Source organism: Neolamprologus multifasciatus, chromosome 11 (genome assembly GCF_963576455.1).
Source record: "Neolamprologus multifasciatus chromosome 11, fNeoMul1.2, whole genome shotgun sequence".
Lineage (NCBI taxonomy): Eukaryota > Metazoa > Chordata > Actinopteri > Cichliformes > Cichlidae > Neolamprologus > Neolamprologus multifasciatus.
In genome coordinates this window covers 1,920,567-1,945,444 of record NC_140449.1, presented here as the reverse complement: position 1 = coordinate 1,945,444, position 24,878 = coordinate 1,920,567, and the positions used below count along the sequence as shown (strand labels likewise).

At 40.8% G+C, this 24,878-nt stretch overlaps 1 protein-coding gene and 2 long non-coding RNA genes across 8 annotated transcripts in view; all 3 read right to left on the bottom strand.

The window, feature by feature from the left end:
• The window catches only part of cdk14 (cyclin dependent kinase 14), a 267,760-nt gene that overhangs the window by 142,082 nt on the left and 100,800 nt on the right, over positions 1-24,878 (bottom strand). For all 6 annotated transcript variants that reach the window (XM_085176729.1, XM_085176730.1, XM_085176731.1 and 3 more), the window contains 2 exons: positions 22,817-22,911; positions 16,183-16,245 (listed from right to left, as the gene is read on the bottom strand). In XM_085176729.1, the coding sequence (XP_085032855.1) occupies positions 16,183-16,245; positions 22,817-22,911 (158 nt within the window). The remainder of the gene's footprint in view (positions 1-16,182; positions 16,246-22,816; positions 22,912-24,878) is intronic.
• Positions 1,192-14,735, bottom strand: LOC146507556 (uncharacterized). Its single transcript, XR_014876768.1, has 2 exons — positions 9,014-14,735; positions 1,192-8,936 (listed from the first exon to the last, which is right to left on the bottom strand). It is a non-coding gene; the product is annotated as an uncharacterized LOC146507556 (long non-coding RNA).
• LOC146507555 (uncharacterized) lies at positions 17,336-22,810 on the bottom strand. The gene is made up of 2 exons (XR_014876775.1): positions 20,155-22,810; positions 17,336-20,119 (listed from the first exon to the last, which is right to left on the bottom strand). It is a non-coding gene; the product is annotated as an uncharacterized LOC146507555 (long non-coding RNA).

Genomic DNA, 24,878 nt, shown 5'->3' with positions numbered 1-24,878 from the left:
TTACTCATGTATATCAAACGCACTTGTGAAAAGCCCTCTCCCTGTTAGGAGCACGACTGCACGGTGATAAAAAAGAAAGAGAAATCTCTCTTTTATTCTCACATCAATTCACACATCAAACACTCCTAAAAGGAGATTTTTTTTCCTCCTCTCGTTTCTTGTTTGGCTTTGAATGGAAATACCTCGGGTCCATTTGCATTCTAATATCTAAGGGAGAGTGAAGTGCTGAGGGCAGTTATAGGAGGTTGCTCTGACAGCTCTGACAGTAATAATAACAATAATACTCGAACAGTTTCCCTGTTAAACTACGTAGATCCTCCTAATAAGTGACCACATGAAGAGAAGGATTTTAGTCACCTTTACGGTCAGCATGGTGAACGTTTGGCTCACTGATAGATGGCCCGTCAAGTTTATGATTTATGTATGTTTTGTTTTGTTTTGCTTTACTTTTGTTTCATATGTTGTTTGTTTAATTTAAGACTAAAAAATTAAATGAATGACAGGTAAAACGTGTGGGGGTAGGGACAAATAAGTAAATACTTCTGCCTACTCCTTTTCAAACAAATAATGGAATGATATTTTGTAATGATTGTGAAGGCACATGTTTGAAATGTTTGAAATAAAAATGAACTGAACTGAAGTTTACCCAAGTATAGTGCACACATCCATCTAGGTCAGGGGTGTCAAACTCAAATACACAGTGGGCCAAAATTCAAAACTGGAACAAAGTCGTGGGCTAACGTTAATATTTATTGAAATATATTTATTCCTCCAGATATAAGAATGAATCTTTTCTTATGGACTCAAACACGTTTTGCTGAAAAACTGAATATGGAACAAGCAAAGCTTAATACTAAACAATATATATATTAGCTGTATAATACCAGTAGGCCAGCTCTGATAGTAATTCGGTATGGCCCGCGGGCCAAATGTAATTAGGCTGCGGGCCAAATTTGGCCAGAGTTTGACACCTATGATCTAGGTGAATGATTTGAGAGGAAGCTAGCAGCTGAAGGTGTGAGAGCACGGACACAGCAAAGCGACACAAAATAAGAAATGTAGAACCAAATTAGTAAGAGTGCCGATTAACGTCACGCCCATCGCTCAGAGTATTGGTCCTGCTTTCTCTCTAACATTGATCTGCCTGCCTTAAACACCATGAAACAGTTTCACCCGATTAACAGCAAAGACCTGGAGGACATCTTAGGTCAACTGAACTCCTCCTCTTGCTGTTTAGATGTCCTGCCAACAAGTTTTTTCAAAAAGGTCTCAAAGACTTTAGAGTCAGACCTGTTTCAGATCGTCAACTTTTCTTTATTATCAGGTGTGTTTCCAGAAGCACTAAAAACTGCTGTAATTAAACCTGTACTGAAAAAGGACAATCTTGACAAGACACAAATGAACAACTACAGGCCGATCTCAAATCTTCCATTTTAAAGTAAGATCATTGAAAAAGCAGTTTCTCAACAGCTCAATTACTTCTTAAAACAGAATAACTGCTATGATGCCTTCCAGTCAGGTTTTAGACAGAACCACAGCACTGAAACCGCTCTGACCAAAGTGTTTAATGACACATGTCTGAATACAGACGGTGGAAAAATGTCAATCTTAGTTTTACTGGATCTCAGTGCAGCATTTGATACAGTTGACCACAACATATTACTCAAACAACTGGAGAACTGGACAGGTCTTTCAGGAACTGTACTAAACTGGTTCAAAACATACTTAGAAAACAGGAAATACTTTGTATCAATAGGTAACTTCACATCTGAGCAGACAAGTATCACATGTGGAGTTCCCCAAGGCTCCATCTTGGGACCCCTTCTGTTTAACATCTACATGCTCCCACTGGCACAGATTATAAAGAACAACAAAATAAACTACCATAGCTATGCAGATGACACACAAATATATATCACAATGTCACCAGGAGACCGAGGCCCTGTACAGGCTCTTGGTAAATGCATTGAGGAAATTAATGACTGGTTGTGCCACAATTTTCTCCAGCTAAACAAAAACAAAACTGAGGTAATAGTCTTTGGTGCCAAAGAAAAACAATTACAGGTCACCAGAGAACTTCAGTCTATACACCTAAAAACCACAAACCAGGCGAGAAATTTGGGTGTAGTGATGGATGCAGACCTAAACTTAGAAAAACACATTAAGACAATAACAAAATCAGCTTACTATCACCTCAAGAATATATCAAGGATAAAAGATCTGATGTCTCAACAGGACCTGGAAAAACTAGTCCATGCATTCATCTTTAGTAGGCTTGATTACTGTAACAGCATCTTTACAGGTCTACCTAAAAAATCAGTCAGACAACTACAGCTCATTCAGAGCTCTGCTGCTCGAGTCCTCACTAAGACCAAAAAAGTGGACCACATCAGTCCAGCTCTGAGGTCTTTACACTGGCTGCCTGTCCGTCAGAGGATAGACTTTAAAGTTCTGATGCTGGTCTATAAAGCTCTGAATGGTTTAGGACCAAAATACATCAGTGACCTCCTGACCCAGTATGAACCTTCCAGATCCCTCAGGTCATCTGGATCCGGTCTTTTATCAGTTCCCAGAGTCAGAACCAGACACGGAGAAGCCGCATTCAGCTTTTATGCTCCTTATATCTGGAACAAACTCCCAGAAAGCCTCCGATCAGCTGAAACACTCAGTTTATTTAAATCCAGGTTGAAGACTCACCTATTCTCAGCTGCATTTGAATAAAGCACCAAATCCACACTTAGGCTTAAATTTCAAAACTCACATTTTAATTACTGATTTTATCTACTGTTCTGATTTTATCTGTTTTGATTTTATATACTGTTTTGTTTGTTTGTTTGTTTGTTTGTTAATTAGTTAGTTTGTTTGCTTGTTTTAATCAATTTTAAATCATGCTTTTTATTTGTTTTTGTTTCTAATGTCTCTGTAAAGCACTTTGAATCACCTTGTTGTTGAATTGTGCTATACAAATAAACTTGCCTTGCCTTGCCTTGTGAAACCATTTACCTGCATTCTTGACTTTGTGCAGCACTCCATCATGAGTGAGGGTCGCCAGCTTGTACAATATGTATACATCAGAGTTAAGGTCTGATATAGATGTTAGATACTCAGTTTTCAGTACTATGAGCACTGTATTAACTAACTAATACTAATACACCTGCTAATACTACTCTTATTTATTTATTTAGGACAGTGCATGTTAATGAACATAAATGTAAAAAAAAAAAAATTACATGAATGTAAACATACCAGATTATAGCCAAGGGCTAATTTCCATCTGTTGTCCTTAAGCATAAAAAATAGACATAATAATTCATAAAAATTCATCATTCATTCATAATAAAAACTCCATCACCAAACGTACACATATAAACTATTCTGTTCCCAAATAAAACATTAAAACTATACAACTCATACATGATCACACACTTGATTTGTCCATAACCAGTTTTTAACCTTTGCCTTAAACAAATTGAATGTTGGGTCTAGAATGACCCCAAGATATTTAAATTCTGGAGCTAATTCAAGCTCTACTCCATCCAGGAATATGTTTGACTGCTTCAAGTTTAAGGGACAGTTTGAGAAGTACATGCAAACAGTTTTTGAGGTGTTCAACATTAGGCATGAGTCCTCCAGCCAGCTATGCATTAATGCTAAAGCAGCTGTAAGATCTTTTGCCCCCTGCTGGACACTATTTGCTTGCGTATATATAACTGCATCATCCGCATACATTTGAGCAAATATATTTGGACAGACTTCAGGTAAGTTATTGATAAAAAGAGAGAACAATAAGGGCCCAAGAACAGATCCTTGAGGAACCCCTGTATCACAGTCTAAATATGGAGATTTAACCCCATCCAACACCACACACTGCTTCCTGTGTGAGAGATATGAGGCAAACCACTGAAGAGCCTGACTGGAGTATCTTAGGTTAGTCCTAAGATACTCTTAGGACTAACCTGTGTGAGTTCTTATAGTTAAGTACTTGGACGACGATGTCATTTCTGTAATTTGTGCAGCACTGCAGTGAATTTGAAATCAAACAATGACTGAAGACTTTCCATTCTGTTAATATTGCACCAACTGTTTTGGAATCACAGCGCCTATTTTTGGGGGCCTGAAAAGAATTGGACAACTTTTCAGAATCATAATAAAATTATTCTGATGCTTTAGTACACGCACACAGAAAACATTGAAAACAATGACGCTGTCTGTAAAATCACTCCCATTACTCTCCAGCTTCACCCTGTCGCAGCAAAGCAACATCATTTTAAACTCAGGGACTGGAAATTTCCCACTGCGGTGCTTTTCTCCCAAAGCTGGTAAGTGTAGAGCACTGTACTTTTGGCTTTTTGTATTTTTAATTTTTTGGATGCTGTGTCCTATGATCTGCACTCTACCAGGACAACTTAACGGCCACTTTGACATTCAAAAAGTCTGGCTATGTATCTGTTACGGCCCGGGGCCTTGGAGGGAGTGAGACGGCCTTTTTGTTTATGCAAATCCAAGTGTGCTAGGACTCGTGGAGGATTGGCTGCTGGGAGATCCCATGACCACTCCAAGACCAATTGACTGGCTGATTGTCTGCACCTGGGAGTATAAAAGGCTGAAGATCCTTCACACTAGGGGGAACTGCTGCTCTGAAGTGACATGCAGTGGCCTCCTCGTTGCCTCACACTTGAACGTTGTTTGCTGAAACTGTTTGCTGTGTTGCTCTTTGTTTGCTAAACCAGCTGAACTTAGTTTCATTAGAGTTTTGTGCTGCCAGCTTGCCTTAGTTAACCTTTAGCTTTTACTCTTGACTGTTTTTTTCTTTATGTAATAATTGTTTGCCCAGTGGTCTGTTGAACGGCCCTGTCGGTTTTCTGTTCAAACCTTGAAATTAAAACCTTTTTCTTTACTCAGTTTTGTGTTGGGGGCTTGTGTATGTTACTCCTTCCCTGACGCCTAGCAGAGGGGGTCGTAACAGTATCCAAGAAACATTCCCTCGATAAGATGGTGTTACCTGTATGCTTCTAGAACGAGCTGACGATACAGATCAGAAAAGAGCATTCTGAACATTTTGTCAACTCACATGTGAAACAAAGACCTCTGCAGTCTGTGTAAGGGCTGGAAGAAGCAGCGACCTAATGCACTTGTCTGATAAAATAGGGCACTTTCAGAGAGTCCAGCTGTTTTCTTGCATGAATAACCAAAATGTAAACGTTGCCTTGGCGATAATGTCATTTTTTCTCTGAAAAGAAAAAAGCCCTGCAGGTGTATGAGACGCTTTGCTTAATCATGATGCATTATTAGTTCCCAACTGCAGGAGAAATATGCCGTGTGATCATAGTTAAATCAGCCATTAACATAATCCATCACCTGAGGAGTGACCCTACCGCCTGAACAACAATCCATCATCAGCACACCAATAAACACTCTGCTTTCTTTCTAATGATGAAATACTCACTGCCATCACACCCAAGGCAAGCACAACTCTCTATCAAGATAAGAAATATGAAAGAATGTAAGAATTGAATTGCTTCTGTGTTATCTATCAGCTGAATGGAGTGGAGTCTGCCTGCTTTGTCTAATATTCATTGTGCAGCGAAGCACGAGGCGATATATCAAAGTGACAGCAGTACGCTGGGGTTCGTCGTTAGCTTCACACATTCACTGGGAAAAACAAAGTAAAGCAGCTCAGGACACAACACCGCTTTAATACGCTGTTAATATGGAGCAGGCGACGCTAACGAGCATCAACACACTCGGATGGAAGACTGACTGATTTGGGACAAAACATTGCACGGGTAACCCCCACGAGTGGGGACAGGAAGAACAACACACACTGAAAATGTTTCCATCACTGCGACAACTGAATGAGACTCTTAATATCACATCACAGTCACAATCATTTTAATTAGGTTGACTGAGGTGAGTGTTGTTAGGAAAAAGAATGATTTTTTAATGTGTATCTGTTCATTATATTGTTTTATGTACTTTAATAATGAAGGCTTGTAGAGCAAGGCCACGTTTGACTCACAAACTAAGTGCTCAGCCAGACTGAAAAACAGGAAGTTTTAGTGCACAGCCACATTAATAGATAAGACACTGAAATGAGGAACTTGCCATATAAGCAATGTTTGAGACTGTGTGACGTGTAAAGTACCAAAATAACACCTATATGAAGCACAGTTTATGATTCTAATGTTAGAGAGCTCTTGCAACTGGCGTTTGAGCTGTGCAGAGGACTTGAATAAAAGAAATATCAATATTTTAACACACTATGAGTCGGTTTTCTCTGTTCTGTCATGGGGACAAAAGAATCGGGGTTTGATAGTGTATAACTTAATAACTGCAAACTCATCTTCTGGAAGCTTTGCACATCTCTGTTAAATATAAGAATTAAGCAATATGAGGTATTGGGTTGGTGACTAGGGCTGGGTATCGTCACTGATTTCTAGAATCGATTCATCCACAATTCGATTCAATTCGATTTGAATCTGGGAAATTTTGACAGTCAGAAATATTATAATTCAGATCAGTACATTTACATATTTTTGTATCTATAAAAAGGAAGCTGACACTTTCCAGACTTTATCAAAGGTGTGAGCGTCACAGCAGAGGCCTTTGTGTCAAAGTAGCTGAAGATAAAACACAGAAAAACATGAAGCTGATTTTACTAATATTTAAAAATATTCTGCAGTACATCAAAAACAAAAGAAAACCATTAATCAACATATGAACATCACCTCTGACGTTCCAGCGGTTTTATTAGAGACGTTTTGCATTTTGCATAATTTTTAAAAGTTTAAATTGGTTCAGTATTGAACGGCAGAAATTAGGTTTTCTTTTCGGAAGAATGTAAAAGGTAAAAAAACAGCGGCCGACAGGCTGTAAACAACGTAGACTTGTGCGTAACAAGCAAGAGAATAATGAAGAAAACAGATTTTTAGACGGGAAACTGAGAGAGAGCTGTGCATCGTGGTGGAAGCAAAACAGTAAAAGTCAGAGGAAATTCATGATGATGTTTATGTGAAGCGTAGTTTGGAGATATTGTTTGGAGAGAGATCAAACTAACAGCTTTAGAATCAGCGCAAAAAGGGCGTGAACACAAAGCGCTGAACCACCGACAGATCAGAATCAGCGAGCTGTCGGCTTACAGCCCTGACGGCGAGAAAGGCGACATCTCACTGATTCTGATCCGCGGGTTGCGCTGTGTGTTTAAGTCTTTGTGCAGAAACCGTGTTCCTGCTCTCATTTACTGTCTTAGCTGTTTGGTGGTTGTGGAAATTTTGTGAGATTTCACCAGAGATTCTGGCATTTCGGGCAAAATAAATTTATATTAAAAAATCGATTCAGGATTTTAATGAATCGATTTTACGTTATCCAAGCCAGAATCGATTTTAATCGATAAATCGATTATAAAAACCCATCCCTATTGGTGACTAACGCATTAAGCACTAAAAACAGAGACAGTTAAAAAAGCAACAAAGACAGGATCCAAAGGTCCAAGATCCTGAACCACAAACTGGATTGTTTGTCATTACTTGGCTGCCTATGACAGTTATAAAAAAACAGACTCTTTGATTAAAGTTGGGGATACGATTGTAGTCTACGACAAAAAAGTGCTCAAATTAGAATCACCATTATTACAAAGCCAGTATGCAGGTGATTGGTTATTAGGTTAGATTAGTGCTTGGCAGGCTGTCAGTGTCTGCACCTAAAGAAATGCAAACAAAGAGCAAAAACAGAAAGTTCCACATATGGGTAAATCCCCAACTTTACAGCATGAGTTTATGTTTAGGTTCAAGTTAAAGGTGAAGGTTTGTTTTTAATTTCCCAAATAGCATTAAATTACATGTGCCTTGGTACCCAAGCTAGCTAGCCACCACTGGGATTAGCCGATGACTCCCTCCCTCTCCCCTAATTGATTGTGGTTTGCTAACGTGCCAGCTCGAGGCTTCAACAGTACAGTCAACAAATCAGTGAATGATGTTCATTCTAAATAGCAAACATAAATGAGTAAATAAACTGTGCGTAGGCTGAGTACTTGGGTCAAATTTTCATAAACAATCTCATTTTTACTCCCGTACCAGTGAAACAAAGTTGGTGACTGGTGCAACACTACAACAGTGCACCACAATTTTACTGGCTTATCATCGACATAAAGTTTTCAGTCTGGTACACAATGATGCACGACTTGGACAATTTAATTACAGTCACAGAACAAGGGAGTGTTAAAAGAAGCGAACACTTTCTATCAGTGTGAAACTCCTTATCGCAAATTTACATCCATCCAACCATTAAGCACGGCTTAGCACCATCTGCTGCTGACGACATCAAACTTCTGCCTCGTCAGTCAGAAAACAAACAAACAAACAGGTTTCTATTTTTATTTTTTATTTGTTTGCTGTTTGGGTATTTTTGAACAACCTACTGACAAAACGAGACAGAAAACATCAGGAACCTTGGTGTGTTTTGGCTCAGAGAAATGTTCAAAGACAGCTCAGACCATAGATCACACACTCCAAAGTGACTCAGAACACGAACCTTTAGATTCACTGCCAAAGCCCCAAAGCATTGTTTTGCTGAAATGAGTAAAAGTGATGAAATCAGCGAGGGAGAGATAAAATGAAGGAGTGTTAAATGGAGTGAAAGGATGCTACCATCTGCCAGCAGGCAAAGAAAGAGCCCTTATCTTTTCCACTAAGCATCAGTACATGGTTGTCTTTAATGGGCTGATTCGGGCATCGACCTGCTCTGTAGTCCCGGCCACAAAGGACCATAAAGTCCCAGTAATGAGTCGTGTTTGGTTGTGTTTTAATTCGCCGTTTTGTACTACAGGGGCCTGTGTGTAAATATATGTGTAGTTACGTACTACTACAAAGAGCTCAGAAAGCCACAGACACAGCATCTTTCCTGCCACTTGAAGGTTTTTTTTCGGAAGTGCTTGAATTCTTTCGTTGCTTGTCGAGCATCAAACCACAAAATCTGCATCAGTCAAAGGCAGAGGATGACAATTTCATCCAGCCACACGATGTTTGTTTGTTGCCATGTTTCAGATAACATTTCTATATCTTTATGACAAACGGTAGAGCGGGCACGCCTTAAAACGAAGCAGCTCGTGATTAGTCCCTGTTACAGCAGATGAAGGCTGGGAACTTCTACACATACACGTGCTCAGTAGAAGGGTGATAAATTTATGGAGTACACGGTTTCCAAAAAATATTCAGTAGGTAACACTATTGTACTGAATTCTAATGGAGCTACACTAAAGTAAAGCACTGATGTTACTATTAACCCTTTAAGACCAACCATTACAGCCTAAATTTTAATAATATGTCTGCATTAAGTGCATAGTAATTACATAAATTGCAAAAAAGTGCAATAAACTACAAAAAAATTGAAAATCGTTTTTGTTTTTTTTAACATATATTTCTAGTTAGAGAAATTTAAGAGGCTTATCCCTCAAAACTGTAAATATAAAAAAGTTGCACAAAATAGTTTCCCACCACAGGAAATTTATTTTGAGTGTTTTCATAGTTTTATTTTTGAAATACACCAATTTTTATATACTGCAGGAAAAACGAAAATAAATATAATACTGCAAATTTGCAAAAAAGCAGCATATGCATCAAAATAAACTATTTCCAGCAGTGCAATATGAGTCCTAAGCATCCCAGAAACCACACAGAAAGTCATAAAGTCAAAGATAACTTTTAAAAACACCAGTATAGGCTCATTGAGGCCCGGGTGGTAAAAAACTACAAATGACGTCACTTCTGGTTTCGGGCAGGTCATGGCGGACATGCAAAAGTTCACGCTGATGGATGTAGGAAGTGTTATGAACAGCTGATCGGATCAGCAAAGCATGTTTCTGGAATCTTATGTTTTTGTTGCTGCAAGTGCTTTTTATGCAGTTTTTGCAAAGTTATATGTGGAAGGAAACTGTGACCGAGGACAAGCTGATGGCATAAGATGTAAGTACAACTCCTCCGGTTTCATATGCAAAAAAAATTATTGCGCTAGCTCACGTGGTTGCAGAGCTACCGGGATTTAAAAATAGTTACGCAAAACAGAGCGTGCTGCTCTGACCGGTTTTAAAGGGTTAAACTGGATCATATCTGAAAATGTTTATTTGCCATAATCTGCAATATCAAGTGTGGCTCAAACTGTGTGGAGATCTTAGTTTCCCAGCTCTCCTATCACCCCAACTGGTCCCAGCAGATGGACTGCGTGGGTTCCTGGTCCTGTCTGAGGTGTGTTCCTGTGAAAGCTGAGTTTTTTCTCCCCACTGTCACCAAGTGTTTACTCACAGTGGGAACTGTTGGGTTTGTCTTTGTCGTGTCCTGATCCGTGAGATGGTGTGATTTGGCACCAGACTGAACTAAAACTGATGACTTTTTATCAGTTAGTCAAAAACTGCGACAATCAAACACAAGAATACATCAGTTGGGAACATGACAGTAAAACTTCTTCAGCTTCTAGCACTGACTCACTTAATCCTTTTGTAGATATGTCCACATAGTCAGGATTAAATTCAGCAGTGAAAACTCAAATATTACTTTGAATAAAATATTTCTTGACAATCTGCACCTGAATAATTCACATTTCTGACAGAAATTTGGCAATTTGCTGCTGAATACCAGCCGACTTTCTGAATATTATCAAAGCTTCAGATTAATCAAAAATACATGAGCTGTACCATAAAGAGCTGCAGTCTGATGATGAGCTCTTCCAGCACTTAGTGTCAGAATATTGCAGAGATCACCTGCCCTTGATGTTGACATGGCACTGATGAGAGCGCTATCAGGCGCTTCCGTTGTAATGCAATTATAAGAGCGAATGCTGCTGATATTTAGCTCGTGGGTGTCAGTTTCCCATTGATCTATGAAGATGTCACTGAGTCACAGCCCTTCAGCTGACAAGCGTACAATCTAATAAGAAGAGCACTTGAGCAGCAGCCTGGATGAGGTCATATTTACTTGTGTTCAATAACACCATCACTGCTTATAAACTGCAGTCGAGCACATGGGGCGAGAAGAGTTAATGGTGCTGCAGAATAAGATGAATTTTACACCAGATCATCAGTTCAAGCATAAACCTGAGTACAGTTTCACACACACACACACACACACACACACACACACACACACACACACTCTCTGTCTCACACAGAGCTTGATGATTCTTGACCACTAATTACATCAGCAGTGAGTGTCTGAGTGCATGTCTCTAAATGTTAATTTGATCAAGCACCAGCATAGGCAGTAATAGCTTTCATGCTGCTGATTAGTAAATAGGAGGATATGTGAGTGACTGCACTTTCTCACAGTCAATCAGGAAACACCCTAATAACAGACATTAGCTGACTTTATGGTACTCGTGGTCAGGTCAGTGTTCGCCTGCTGAGCTTCTTCTAAACATATTAGCTCTAATCATTCAGACTCTGTCACTAAAAAGTATAATATCTTTGGTAGTTTCTTACAAGTTTCTAATACACATGTGCCATATGAGCAAGACAAGCAGTAACCACAGCATTCAAGAGTTAAAATCGTGGCTCAAGAGTTGGGAGTTCGTCTTGTAATTGGAAGGTTGTCGGTTTGAGCCCCGGCTTGGACAGTCTCGGTCGTTGTGTCCTTGGGCAAGACACTTCACCCGTTGCTTACTGGTGGTGGTCAGAGGGCCCGGTGGCGCCAGTGTCCGGCAGCCTCGCCTCTGTCAGTGCGCCCCAGGGTGGCTGTGGCTACAATGTAGCTGCCATCACCAGTGTGTGAATGGGTGGATGACTGGATGTGTAAAGTGCTTTGGGGTCCTTAGGGACTAGAAAAGTGCTATATAAATACAGGCCATTTACCATTTTACCAAAAAACCTGCAGATCCTGAGGTGGCACTGGCTCCAAAAGCAACTCAATTTCAATATACTTCAAAGTTAAAAAGGTCAACTACAGCCTGGTACAGAAAGATGGCTTTGGCCAGCTGTACAGTGGGTCAATTCATGTTATAACTCGTTCATTTAGATACTGCCGAGGCTTACATTTAGGGAGCTGATTGGGTTAGCAGGTATGCTAACATAGGCAGCAGACATAGCTGTCTGCGATGTATTACCCATACCCGAAGTGTCTCCCGCTGTGTGGTAGAGGCCATCCAGTTTTATTTGTCTGCTACTTCGCACTGATTACCAATCATGTGTGTCTACACTTAGCAGCTTGCTAAACAAGTTTGCAAGCATTAGGTGATAATGTAGTGATCAACTCTCTCAGGATTAGGGCCACCGAAAAACAATAAAGTAGGCACGTCTTTTCTTTTTCTTTTCCAGAATTCTGAGAAAACAGAATTTATTTAAAGCAACAACTGTTCAGCAACTATAAACTGTTTATAAGGTGAATACAATTAAGTAAGTTCACACATTGTTTTTAAAATGTCTCTTTACCAAATCTCCCCCCCCCGCCCCCCTTTTTCAGATTATGAAATTATGGACACCTACGGTCAGTTAAAAGATTGTGGTGTAATAAAGGTCTAAACCCAAACAGAACGACTGTTTTGATATTTGATGTTAAAAAATATCAAAGAACATCAGTTTTGATTTTTTTATAAGAGACACACTGTTACGTGCGTGTGTTGGTGGGTTATTTGTTCCTTAATGTGTGTATGCAAATTCACCTGTGCAGGGGCTCGGCTGTGATTGGTGGACCTAAGGAATGGCCTGATGTAACTGGTTCCTGCTGTGGACGTGAACTATAAAAGGGGGTGTGGCAGACTTCCCGTGCACTTGCCTCAGGTCCAGACGGAGCAGCCGTAGCCATAGCTATTTGGTTAAAAGGTCGGGCATGTGTGTGAAGTGCGGAGCAAATAGGGTTGAGCTGCTGATTATTTTGGGAAGCCTTCTTTTCTCCTGTGTTTTTAGACCAGGGAGGTCAGACTGTCTTATTTCTTTCTTTTCTTTTCCTTAAACAGGTCAGAGGGGAACCGAAGCCTAGGCTGAGTTTTGTTTGTTGTGTTGGCCTCAGCTCACCCCAAAATTATACACTCCCACTACCTTGAGCGCCATTGTTGTCAATAAACTATTGTTAAAAGTCCGATGCTGTGGCTGTGTCTGTTTGGGCGTGGGAAGTCACAGGACACCCCGCTCTTGTTATGGTCAATTCGAGCCGGGTCGTAACACACGCTTTAGCTTAATATGAACTTTTCCTGTTACTGATCACTGAGCAGGCAGCAGAGATCCTGAAGACAAACAGAGTAAAAGAACAACTCAGATATGTTTTCTGTAATTAAGTGTGGTAATAAAATAATGTCTCAAAGAATGGTGAGTCGATGAGTGTAAGAAATTGCACTAATGCACCTCCATCAAACAGGCATGCACTCAGCACAGTCTCTTGATGGCCATCATATTATGCCAGGCTTGTCTTCCTCCTGCCTGTTATGTGTTTTCCCACCAGCTTGTTTAACTACTGCTGCCGTTACAAGAGGTCTAGGCATTAGCATTCAAAGCAAAGATGGCCGCCAAGGAGCCAACCAGCAAAGAGGGAAACGTTGTGTTGTGTTGCTGCACTGTCATACTCTGCACAGAATAGTTAGTGGTGGCAGACACTTGTTAGCATAGTAAGGAAGTAGATGCGTCCTGAATGATGAAGCAGAAACGGAACAAACAGCAGTTAATCTGGTGGCCAGTTGAATTTAAGGTGTTTAATGCTTGCAGTGGCAGCAACCTCAAAACCAAATACACCAGATGCCAGAAGGGAACTGTCCAGCTGAAGTACGCATCCTACTGAGCTAGGAGTCCGATGACATCTAGCAGGAGTGAAGAAAGCAAAAGTTTGACTTTCAGTCAGCTTCTGGGTGATTCTGGAAAACCATCAGAGGACAGAGAAGCAGTTTCCTGCCCACCTTGATGCAGAGGGATGTCTGGGATGGAAGGAAAGGCTTCTCCATCCTACAGAAACAATGGACACATTTCCAGGACCATCAATTCTGCTGCATTACCTGGAAGCTGGGAGTCATGGTCTTGAACTGGCAAACGTTTAAGCAGGGTGCTCCAAAGACTGTTTACCAACTTTAAGAGAATCACACTCCTCGGCCTTCCTTGGACACTCTAGTGTACTGAAGAGGCCATACATTGGTCTAACCTTGGATTCAGGAGAAACCCTCCAGTGTTTGTCCTTGTTGTAGGACACTGGACCAGCTCTTTATTGTTTTGGGGCTATTTAAGGGTGCATGGTTTGCCAAACCAGTGTACATTCTTTTGTGGACTTGGAGAAGGCATTCAACAATCCCTGTGTATACCACTGGATGCATGTTACATACTTCCAAAGGTTAGGGTATCCAAACCTTTGGAAGTATGGGGTATCTGGCCTGTTTTTAGCAGGCTATTGCATCTCTGTATATTCCTAGCAAGAACTTGGTTCACAATACCAGCAATAAGTTGGGCTTGTTCCCAGTCGGTGTTGGACTCCACCAACCCTCCCGTTCTGATCACAGTTTTTATGGGGAGAATTTCTCGGTGCTTGTGGGGATAGGTTAATTGGATAATCCAAATTGTCACTAGGTGTGAATGTGCAAATGAATGTGAGTGTGAATGGTTGTCTGTTCCTGTGTGTTAGCCCTGCGACAGACTGGCGACCTGTCAAGGGTGTACCCTGCCTCGTGCCCTATGACAGCTGGGATAGGCTCCAGCGCCCCCCGCAACCCTGAAAAAGGATAACCGGAAGCGAATGGATGGATGGATGGAATTTCTCGGTGCCTCCTAAGTGAGGTGTTTCAGGTATACCCAACTGTGACGATGCCCTCTCTTGGCTTTTCTATTGGCTGGCTTGGGAACCTTCCTGAGTCCTCCCAGAAAAGCTGGTCTGGCAACTCTGCCTAGGTTGCTGCTTCCATGCCCTGGACTCAGAAAAGCAGCAGAAACTGGATGGATGGTGAATCCTTAAAAATAGCTCTGCAGTGAGCTGCCATTAACTGCCACTAGGCTGCACAAAACAGGAAATGCCAGTGTACTGTGACGGATCATTAAAACAAGTGTTTTTCATGCTGCCTCTATTGCAACTGCACATGCTCAGTTCTATCAACAGATTAGAACAGACAACGCAGGAGTTGTGCCACAAAGGAACAGAAACAGAAACACCTCACTCTCCTCTCTGGAATAATCCCATACTAAACATGTAGCTGCTGTCAGCAGGAGAAACACATATTACTTATGTAAATCCTTAGTGCCAAAAAAGGTACGAGCTGTTACATAACAAACGTAGCCTGAACTATCACCTCATGATGGAACCTCCCAACATCCCACCAACACATGGCCTCATTCACTCCATCATCGCTCACTCTACCTGTTTGTTTGTGTTAGCACTGCCCTCCTACAAACCTGTGAGTCTGTGCAGACGCTTCCACAGGAGGAATACACCATTACAGTTTCACAATATGTCAGCTTCAGTCACAATCGTCCACATGAGTAAACCAGGTTGGATATTGAACGACTTAATTGTGGATTTGGTTAAAGGCTGCTATTTAACTGTCAGCTTTGGATAAGGTTTCATCTGATATGTGCACTAAGTGACGGTGACAAATTATGTCAATGTCGTCTGTATATTACAGTGTTTCACATTAAAATATAAACACAGTTCTACAATCTGACACCACATTGAAATTTTTCTATGAAACTCTGTAAAAAATAGGAAAGGGCATTACAAAAGACACGTTTTGACTTAACTATCAAAAACACATTTTAGTTTCTGTCAGTGATCGGAGGGATAACGTAACGTCCAGATTTCCTTGTCCCACTCACCTGACGCTCAGCTGGATTCAGCTAAATCAGGTAAGCTGACAGGTGACAGATGTTGACTGTGCTGGCAAACTGTAGCCTGTAAGCTGTCTACTAAAGGGGCAAAGGCTCCACATTTCCTACCATCTGAAATCTAAAAATTCTTCAATGATGAGGAAAAGGAAAAAACAACAACACACTTCTTCTTTTCCTAACTGAATCGCGTCACAGTCCCACAGATTTTTCTTCCCATCAGCCAAGATGTTCCAACCCCAGTCAGTAGTAACCACCACACTAGACTCTTTGTTTCAGAGTTAAACAGCTGCCTGTTTCCAGTTATCTGCTCACGGTGGATCAGAATAGCATTTCTTTATATGTAAGGAACACACTGCTGGCTTTAAGAAACAACAAGGTCATTGTGAGCAGCATAATCCTTCATACTGTACCTTGACGTTGTCTGGATGCAGTCCTCCAGGGTGTTTGTCCATGTACTGACACAGGTCTGTGTGCTGGGTGAGGACAAAAGGCAAGAACATCCCAGTGTTAGTGTGAAGGTTTTAAAGGTAAGCAAGCAAGCAATTTATTTATATAGCACGTAAGGTTCCTTAAAGATTATCTAAAGTGGTTACCACCAAGCACACCTTAGCATACGCAAATGCTTTGGAGCAAAAACAGCTCTAGAAATTGGGACCAACTAGATGTTACTGTGATTTTATTGTACAAAGCAGTATAAAAGAAAGTTAAATGCTAGAAGTTAGGTGGTCTAACACAGCGGTCTCCAACCTTTTTTGCGCCACGGACCGGTTTATGCCCGACAATATTTTCACGGACCGGCCTTTAAGGTGTCGCGGATAAATACAACAAAATAAAACTAGTACTGGTACAGAAAAAAGAGAAGATTTATTCATAACACACGTGAAAAGACCCAGGAAAACCGAGTTAACGATAAAAACGATAACAAAATAACGCTGAAAACCGATTAAAAACCCTGAAAACCACACATTTCACACCTGAGCCTCAACTCTCGTGGCCTGGTACCAAACGACTCACGGACTGGTACCGGTCCGAGGCCCGGGGGTTGGGGACCGCTGGTCTAACACAATATATGGGCATCTTGGATATCACGTAATCATCATATTTTTTCCTTACAGTCATTTTTTGGGTTATTTGATAGAAAAAAGGAAACTGAACTCTTAAATATATATTGATGCACTGTCAAAAACTTTTGGAGTAATCCATTAAAAATACATAGGAGCAGGCGCCGTTTCATGGGTGCCACCATGTTGACCCACCATCTTGAATACAATCATTGAGAAAGACATCATCATTTTATGTATGTACATTTTACACTGTGATTGATTGAATTGATCGAAGCCTTTATTTGTCACTTGCAGTTGACCTGCAGCGAAATCGGGCATAGGGAGGGGCAGCCATGCATGTGGCTAGAGACCAGCCATTGTCACTGAATGCCATATTATACTCGTTTGCAGCTCAACCGTTTTATTTTCAGAGTCAACATTTCAGAGGCACAACTGTGAATATCTACAGAAATATTTCAAACATGTTGGAGGTTCTGTTATGGTTTGGGTGCATTTCAACCAGTGGGGCTACTGGTTGAAATGTCAAAATTCTTGTCAAAATGGATGGAATTTTGAACGCAGTAAAGTGCTGTCAAATTAATCCAACATCCAGTAATATCAATAAATATTATGATTGTCAAATGCTTCATTTTTCAGCATGGCAATAATCCCAAACACACAGCAGGGAAGTAATAACAGACCTGGATAGAAAAACCTACCATGGAACACTATGAGTCATGGAATCACATCCCAATTAATAAAGTAGAAGAACATCCACAGAAGAACTTCAAGAAGCCTGGAAAACTATTCCTGAAGACCACTTAAAACAATTATAGGAGAGCTTGTCTAAGAGAGTCCAGGAATGTTGACGTATGAAGGTCATCACATCAAAAATGACTTTCCAGGTGATTAGAATTGTAATGAGCTGTATTTCCATGTACATGTCTTTGTCCTGTCTCGCTCCCCTTATCCCGACTAGTCACGGCCAGTGTTGGGGAGTAACGGAATACATGTACCGCCGTTACGTATTTAAAATACAAAATATGAGTAACTGTATTCCGTTACAGTTACCGTTTAAAAAGGTGGTATTTAGAATACAGTTACTTTGTTGAAATAAATGGATTACACGGCGGTACTTCCCTGTTTCATATTGTGGTGGGTCAGGCCTGTTTGGGTTTTGTTTGACAGCTACGTTCTGTTGTTCCAGGCGGCAGCGTTACGGTTGCCATGGTTACAGGGTGACGCTCTCTCTCTCTGCGTGTTTCCTGGGTGAGAGAGCGCCTGTTGTTGTTGTTGTTGTGCTAAGCTAATAGGCAGAATGCTACAGGTATAGCTCTAAAGAATGTAGCATCATGGGCAGTGTAGTCCGTGCTGCAGGGAGAATGGACTGCCATACACGTTATGTGTCTGTGAGCGAGGGAGGGAGAAAAAGGAAAAGTACGAGCTGTCATCGAGCAGAAACGGGAGCTGGAAGCATGTAAATATAATAATAACCACTGCAGCCAAGAAGAGAGCCTGACGAGCCCAGCTGTAAGTAAGCTATTAAGACTCGACTGTACACCGTGTTCGTGTTTTCCTCTGAAACAATAAGTTCTGTTGGAGCAGCCTTTCAACGCCTCTCTCTGTCTCTGCTAGCTAAGTTGACCCAGACAACAAAGTAAAGCTAGTTTTCGGCTACGAGCCGACACAGAACCCACCGTATTAGCCAGAGGTCCCTTTACTACGGTTCGGAGCCGCGGACCTTCAGTAACAGTAATAAATCACAGCAATAGTACATTCATGTAGTTGTAAACAGCATGATAATATATTAAGTAATCCAAAGTATTCAGAATACGTTACTCTCATTGAGTAACGTAACGGAATACGTTACAGAATACATTTTGGGGCATGTATTCTGTAATCTGTAATGGAATACATTTTAAAAGTAACCTTCCCAACACTGGTCACGGCACATGGCTCCGCCCCTTCCTAAACCTGGTTCTGCCGGAGGTTTCTTCCTGTTAAAAGCTTTTCCTTTTAACAGGAAGCTTGCTCATAGGTGGTTGTCTAATTGTTGGTGTTGTTCAATATTGTCTTCAGGCTCCTGTTGTTGCAATTTAACGCTTTATAAATGAAGTAAAATTGAAACTGAATGAATATATGTTTGCATGTTTGACTAGAAAAATATGAAGAAACAATGGGCGGCTCTAAAACGTTGAGCAGGACTCTATGTTTGGGTCTAAGTTATGTACATTTTTGCTATCTGCCAATTTTTTGTGTGCCTGTAAATTCTGATTGGTCCAATCAAGCTCAAAGCAGATGCAGTTCTTGGTCCACACACTGCTTTAGCGTATGTCCCCAGGAAGAAGACATGTGGCTTATTTTATGCCAGAGTTTATCGTATGAGCTGAATTGATATTCTTATCAGAAAATCAGACATGCACCCAGCCTGTCTGCCCTCCACCTCTGTGCTTTGAGAACAGATTTGTGGATGGAGGCAGTGACTATGAAACCACACTAATATTTACAGTCCCCTACTGCTGGCCAAACCACAGAACCTCCTCTGCTGAATAATTCACAAAGACGCCTCAGCACACACACAGCGTATTTGTCATTGCTTTTCATGTCAGTCGTCTGTCCTCTCGCTCTGTGCATTTCCCCTGCATCCTGTCATTCACCATTAGCTTTGAGAGGAGAACAACGAATGGATTTTTGGGGAAGCTCAAGCTATTAGAGCACTGAACACAAGATGATATATCAACATCAACACAATTTAGCATCCTAGTCAAATAAATAACCACCGGGCGCAGGGAAACCGGGGTAATCCCTCGTTGTTAAAGGACTGTGTGGCATCATGATTGAAAGATGTCCTGTATTAGTGAAAAGTGTGCATAACCACTTAGGATGAGACGTCCCTGTTTCACCTTTAAAGGCAAACTGAGCTTTTTTCTCATTCTTCATTTAAACACAACCCGCTGGGCTCCATCCTCGTTTCAGAAGCCAAACCCTTTGACATGTGTCAAATCTACCAACAGGGGGCATTCCACCATCCCCAGTCTAATAAATGTAGTAGAGAAGGAAAGCTGAGTAAGCTGGTTGAGCCTCACTCAGCATGAATATAAATGAGCCCATCAGAAGCTGCTGTCAGCTGGTGCACGGTAAAGGCTAAGACAAGATGAGACTGTTCTGAACAACGTGGGTTCAGATCTGTCCAAAACTGCGTTGAAAACTTTTTGTCCTTGTAGTACACTCCTACTCTATTTCCTTTGTAGACACTGGAGACTTTCCTTATTAATTAGAAAAACGTCCTAATCAAGTTTTGGCCCTTGCTGCACAACATTTGAATATTATTCTTTGAACTTGTTTGGACAGGCGGCAGAAGTGCAGTCGGTTCAGTTGGATGAAACAATACTGTCAGTGGAAAAAAGTAGAATGGGAGGCAGAGCCTTCAGTTTTCAGGCCCCTCTTCTGTGGAACCAGCTTCCAGTTTGGATTCAGGAGACAGACACTATCTCTACTTTTAAGATTAGGCTTAAAACTTTCCTTTTTGCTAAAGCATATAGTTAGGGCTGGACCAGGTGACCCTGAATCCTCCCTTAGTTATGCTGCAATAGATGTAGGCTGCCGGGGGATTCCCATGATGCATTGAGTTTTTCCTTTCCAGTCACCTTTCTCACTCACTATGTGTTACCAGACCTCTCTGTATTGAATCATATCTGTTATTAACCTCTGTCTCTCTTCCACAGCATGTCTTTATCCTGTCTTCCTTCTCTCACCCCAACCAATAACAGCAGATGGCCCCGCCCCTCCCTGAGCCTGGTTCTGCTGGAGGTTTCTTCCTGTTAAAAGGGAGTTTTTCCTTCCCACTGTCGCCAAAGTGCTGCTCATAGGGGGTCATATGATTGTTGGGTTTTTCTCTGTATCTATGAAGCGCCTTGAGGCGACTTTTGTTGTGATTTGGCGCTATATAAATAAAATTTAATTGAATTGAATTGAATGGAATAATCCTGTAACTGTGACAGATGTGGTCACCAATCCTTACAAGTATGTAGCTAGTTTCAGTTTCACATACTTATAAGGAGGTTGTCATGTCTGCTTCTTTTACTTCTCCTGGCAGTGTGGTTGCTTTCCAACTAAACACTAAACGGTTGGTGTAGGTGATGTAATTGAGGTCAGCCGGGATTCTGGCAGATAAGCTTTTCTCAAAACAATCTTGCGTCAGCTGATGGCTGACACGCGTTTGTTTGCCTCTCTCATATATGAAAATCTCTGCAACATGTTGTCGATGAAGTCTTGTGACACTATCAGTGACACTGACCCCGTCACAACAAAAGTCTCTTTGCTGCGATGGGGTCTTGATGTCGCTAGAACGAAGCCATGCCAATAAGTACAAGAAAAATATCAGTTTTTTGTTGACTACAGTTATCCATATTTGGAAAAATGATCACTGACATATATTTTATAAGTATCCAGTCCACTAGAAGTACCAGTATTACTCAGCATTAGATTGTGACTGGAACCCACTGTGAATTTTGTGGACCAATAATTTTTGCCAATGTTTTTGTCAACATGTTTCTTTTATGATGAAAACAAGGCAAAAACGAAAAAACCCTAAAATAAACCCTAACCCTGAAGCACAAGGACAAAAACTTGGATAAAATGAAATAAAACTTTCATCAACAAATAAAAATGAGATGAAAAATAGGAGACGAGATGTTATCAGAACAAATTAAATTCTATAAAAGGTTTTTCGGACCATAAGGTGCACCTTATGGTCCGAAAAATAGGGTAATCTCCTGGTGCAGTGAAGTTAGATGCACACATTTGTTCTGCCCTGTCTACACTGTTACTCAGCGGTCCCCAACCTTTTTTGCGCCACGGACCGGTTTATGCCCGACAATATTTTCACGGACCGGCCTTTAAGGTATTGCGGATAAATACAACAAAATAAAACTAGTACCGGTACCGAAAAAAAGAAAATTTATTCATAACACACGTGAAAAGACCCAGGAAAACCGAGTAAACGATAAAAACGATAACAAAATAACTCTGAAAACCGATAAAAACCCTGAAAAATATACATTTCACACCTGAGCCTCAACTCTCGCGGCCCGGTACCAAACGACTCACGGACCGGTACCAGTCCGAGGCCCGGGGGTTGGGGACCGCTGCTGTTACTCATGGTTTTCTGAGTATCTGATGGTGGCTTGACAAGACATCACTCTGTCACGATTTGTCTTTCGCTCACCAAACAAAAATATTTTAAGTAGATCGTCCTCACGACCCTGGAAATCCTCCAGCTCAGATATTATTTCGCCTGCCCATTTAAAGATAAAGACCACAAACGACTGTCACACCAGCAAATATTTGCCTTGGCATGTGCCATCATTAACAGATACTTAATGCTGTTGCTTTTTTTGTGGGTGAGTCAGTTTGTTTCGGCTAATCTAATGATCTTCATTTGGTAAACTGTGCTGTTCCAGAGGTTTCTGGTGAGTAACCTCCCTTTACTTGGCTTTAACAGTGTTGTCGAGTCAGAGCATTCCCACTGGCCATAAATGCATCAACAGAATATTATTTCTGTTATTTGTGCCCGCAGTATTTGACGGGACAGTTGTGGAAACATGCTAAAACCATGACCTTCCAATAAAATGCCCGCTTGGCTTCCTGTTGCAGGCACAGACAGACCAGGCTGTGGTGGACCTGGCTGCCATCCTATGGAGCAAAGAACGGAAAAAGCCCTAGCTGCTTTAACATTCCTCAAGTGCCCTAAAACTAAGAGTATGCCAATCAAAATATCTACAGCTCATGTTTCTAGCGGGAGAGTATTAAAAACTGAAACTCAATCAGCAAGGATGTACTGGGATCAAATCAATCAAACTAAAGAAACACATAAGCGCTGACCTCTGTTCTTTGAAAATGTTTTCTTTTGAATGCTAAAAACAGATTCTTGATCTAATTTTAAACCTCCACAGTCCCCCCGTAAAGACTCCAAATGGGTGATCTCAGTGTGCAGACTCACCACATATTCAAAAACCAGAGTTAGGGTTTCCTTGGTGTGGATGATGTCATGAAGGAGGACGATGTTAGCATGCTTCAGGCCTTTCAGAAGAGATGCTGCAGAAACAAAACGTAACAGAAAGAGGCAGAGAGTTGATACCAGGGAACTGTGTTATGCTTTCATTAGCTGCATTATTAGAATTCCTCATCACATACAGGGGATCAGGAAAAGATTAAAACACAAAGAGAAAACACGGGGTGGATTTACTACTCAAAGTTCTCACACTCATTTGTCAACATGTTCATGACGTAAGACTTATTGTTAATTAGGAGGGAGATATGCTGGGAAGATGATCAAATCGTTACAGCGGCGAAGCTTAAAGAGTCTTAGTTGGGAGGCTGGGTATGATGAGCACATTTACATTACTTGATTGAAGTCACAGCTTGAATAGAGCACGGTGAGCATTGTGCAAATAATACACAACGCATTTTCAGTTTTTGGTGGGGACATTTTATAGCTTTGACATCACAGTCAAGTTAATTTAGTAACAAATTGAACAAGTTTACTTTTTTAACATTTAATACGAGATATTCTGATTTCAGATTGAACTACCTTACAAAAAATCTCAGACACAACAAACGACTTCTACGAGCTTCTAATTTACTTTTTTCCACCAATGCTGGTTTTCAATCTAAAAGCAGTTCCATCAAATTAGAGCTTTTGCATAAAAGCTGGCATTAGATTATCACCACAAAACTGCTTGGCCTGTAGCCACTGGAAGCACTAAGTAATGAAAGGGGCTAATACAAGAAATTCAACCCATCTGGAACAAGTGACAAATTTTCTCCGCATGCAAATTACCCCAACCTTTGTCAGTATAAGACTAGTTTTCTTTCTAAAAGAAAAAAAAAAAGCTAACTACACATTAAAGAGATAATATTCTACCTTAAATCCGTGCACTATATCACTCTAGGAATGTTAGCTTCTAAGCTAGCCAGAGCTAGCTAAAACTAATGCTACGTTTAAGCTGTTCTTTATTTTGTTTTTATTTTACTTATCACCTTGAAATGCAAAACAAATTCTGAGGAGCTCACATTTTGGTCATTTAGCATTCCCTTCCATATAAATAAGGGGGAAGCTCATGTTGTCAGTTTATGTTAAACTGGAAAAATAACAGCGTGCTTCCTGCTAAAGCTAGCTAGCTAGGTCAGCAGAGTTGGTGACTGTATGCTGTCCTTTATATACTCTTTAAGTTAAAATATTATTGTATTTTAGTTGAATTTAAAGTATTTAATTTTTATTATATAGCATAAATGGAATTTTCAGACATTTAACAAACTGATTCATTTAGCAAACAAAAAGTTCTGTTCCAAGGACACAGAGGACAGACAGAACCTCTGAGAGGCAGCAAGTGATAAGGCCTCATCAATATATTCATTCTGTATGAGTACCTGAAGGTAAAAAACACAAAATCACATAAGCAGATCAAAGGCAAGGCTCCTCTCAGCAGGAAGTTAAAGCTACAGTCTGATACCTCAAAGATCCTGTCACCAGTTTGAAGATCCAACCCCCTCTCTCCCTGCCTCACACACACATCGGTGGTAATGGCTCGAGTGTGTCGACTTTTGCACGAACACACACTCACAGCTGTCTTATACTCTGTGTGCATTACTTTATTCAGCAGCAGTCTGTAATGCCGCTCACATATCTGTGCTCTAAGCTCACTGCTCAGTAATTGCTGAATTAGTTCAATTTCAAATTACCTTTCTGATCTTCTCATAGGGAGAGTTTTAACTGTGTCTGTGAGGAGCCTAGCTCTTACTTTATCAGACCTGGATCATAAGCAGATCAAACAGACAGCATCACGTTCTCATCTAAATTTAAATACCAGTTCCTCCCGTGGAGGTGACTGTATCTTCTTTCAGTGGACTCTGTAAAACGAAGTGACAGGACAAACCAAGCCAAGCAAGGACGAGCTCTGAACTTCTATACATACAGGACAAAGTTTATCATTTTAAACCCTACAAGCTGTGAGTTAAGCACTTCATATTGTAACAAGACAATTCACATGATATACCTGTTA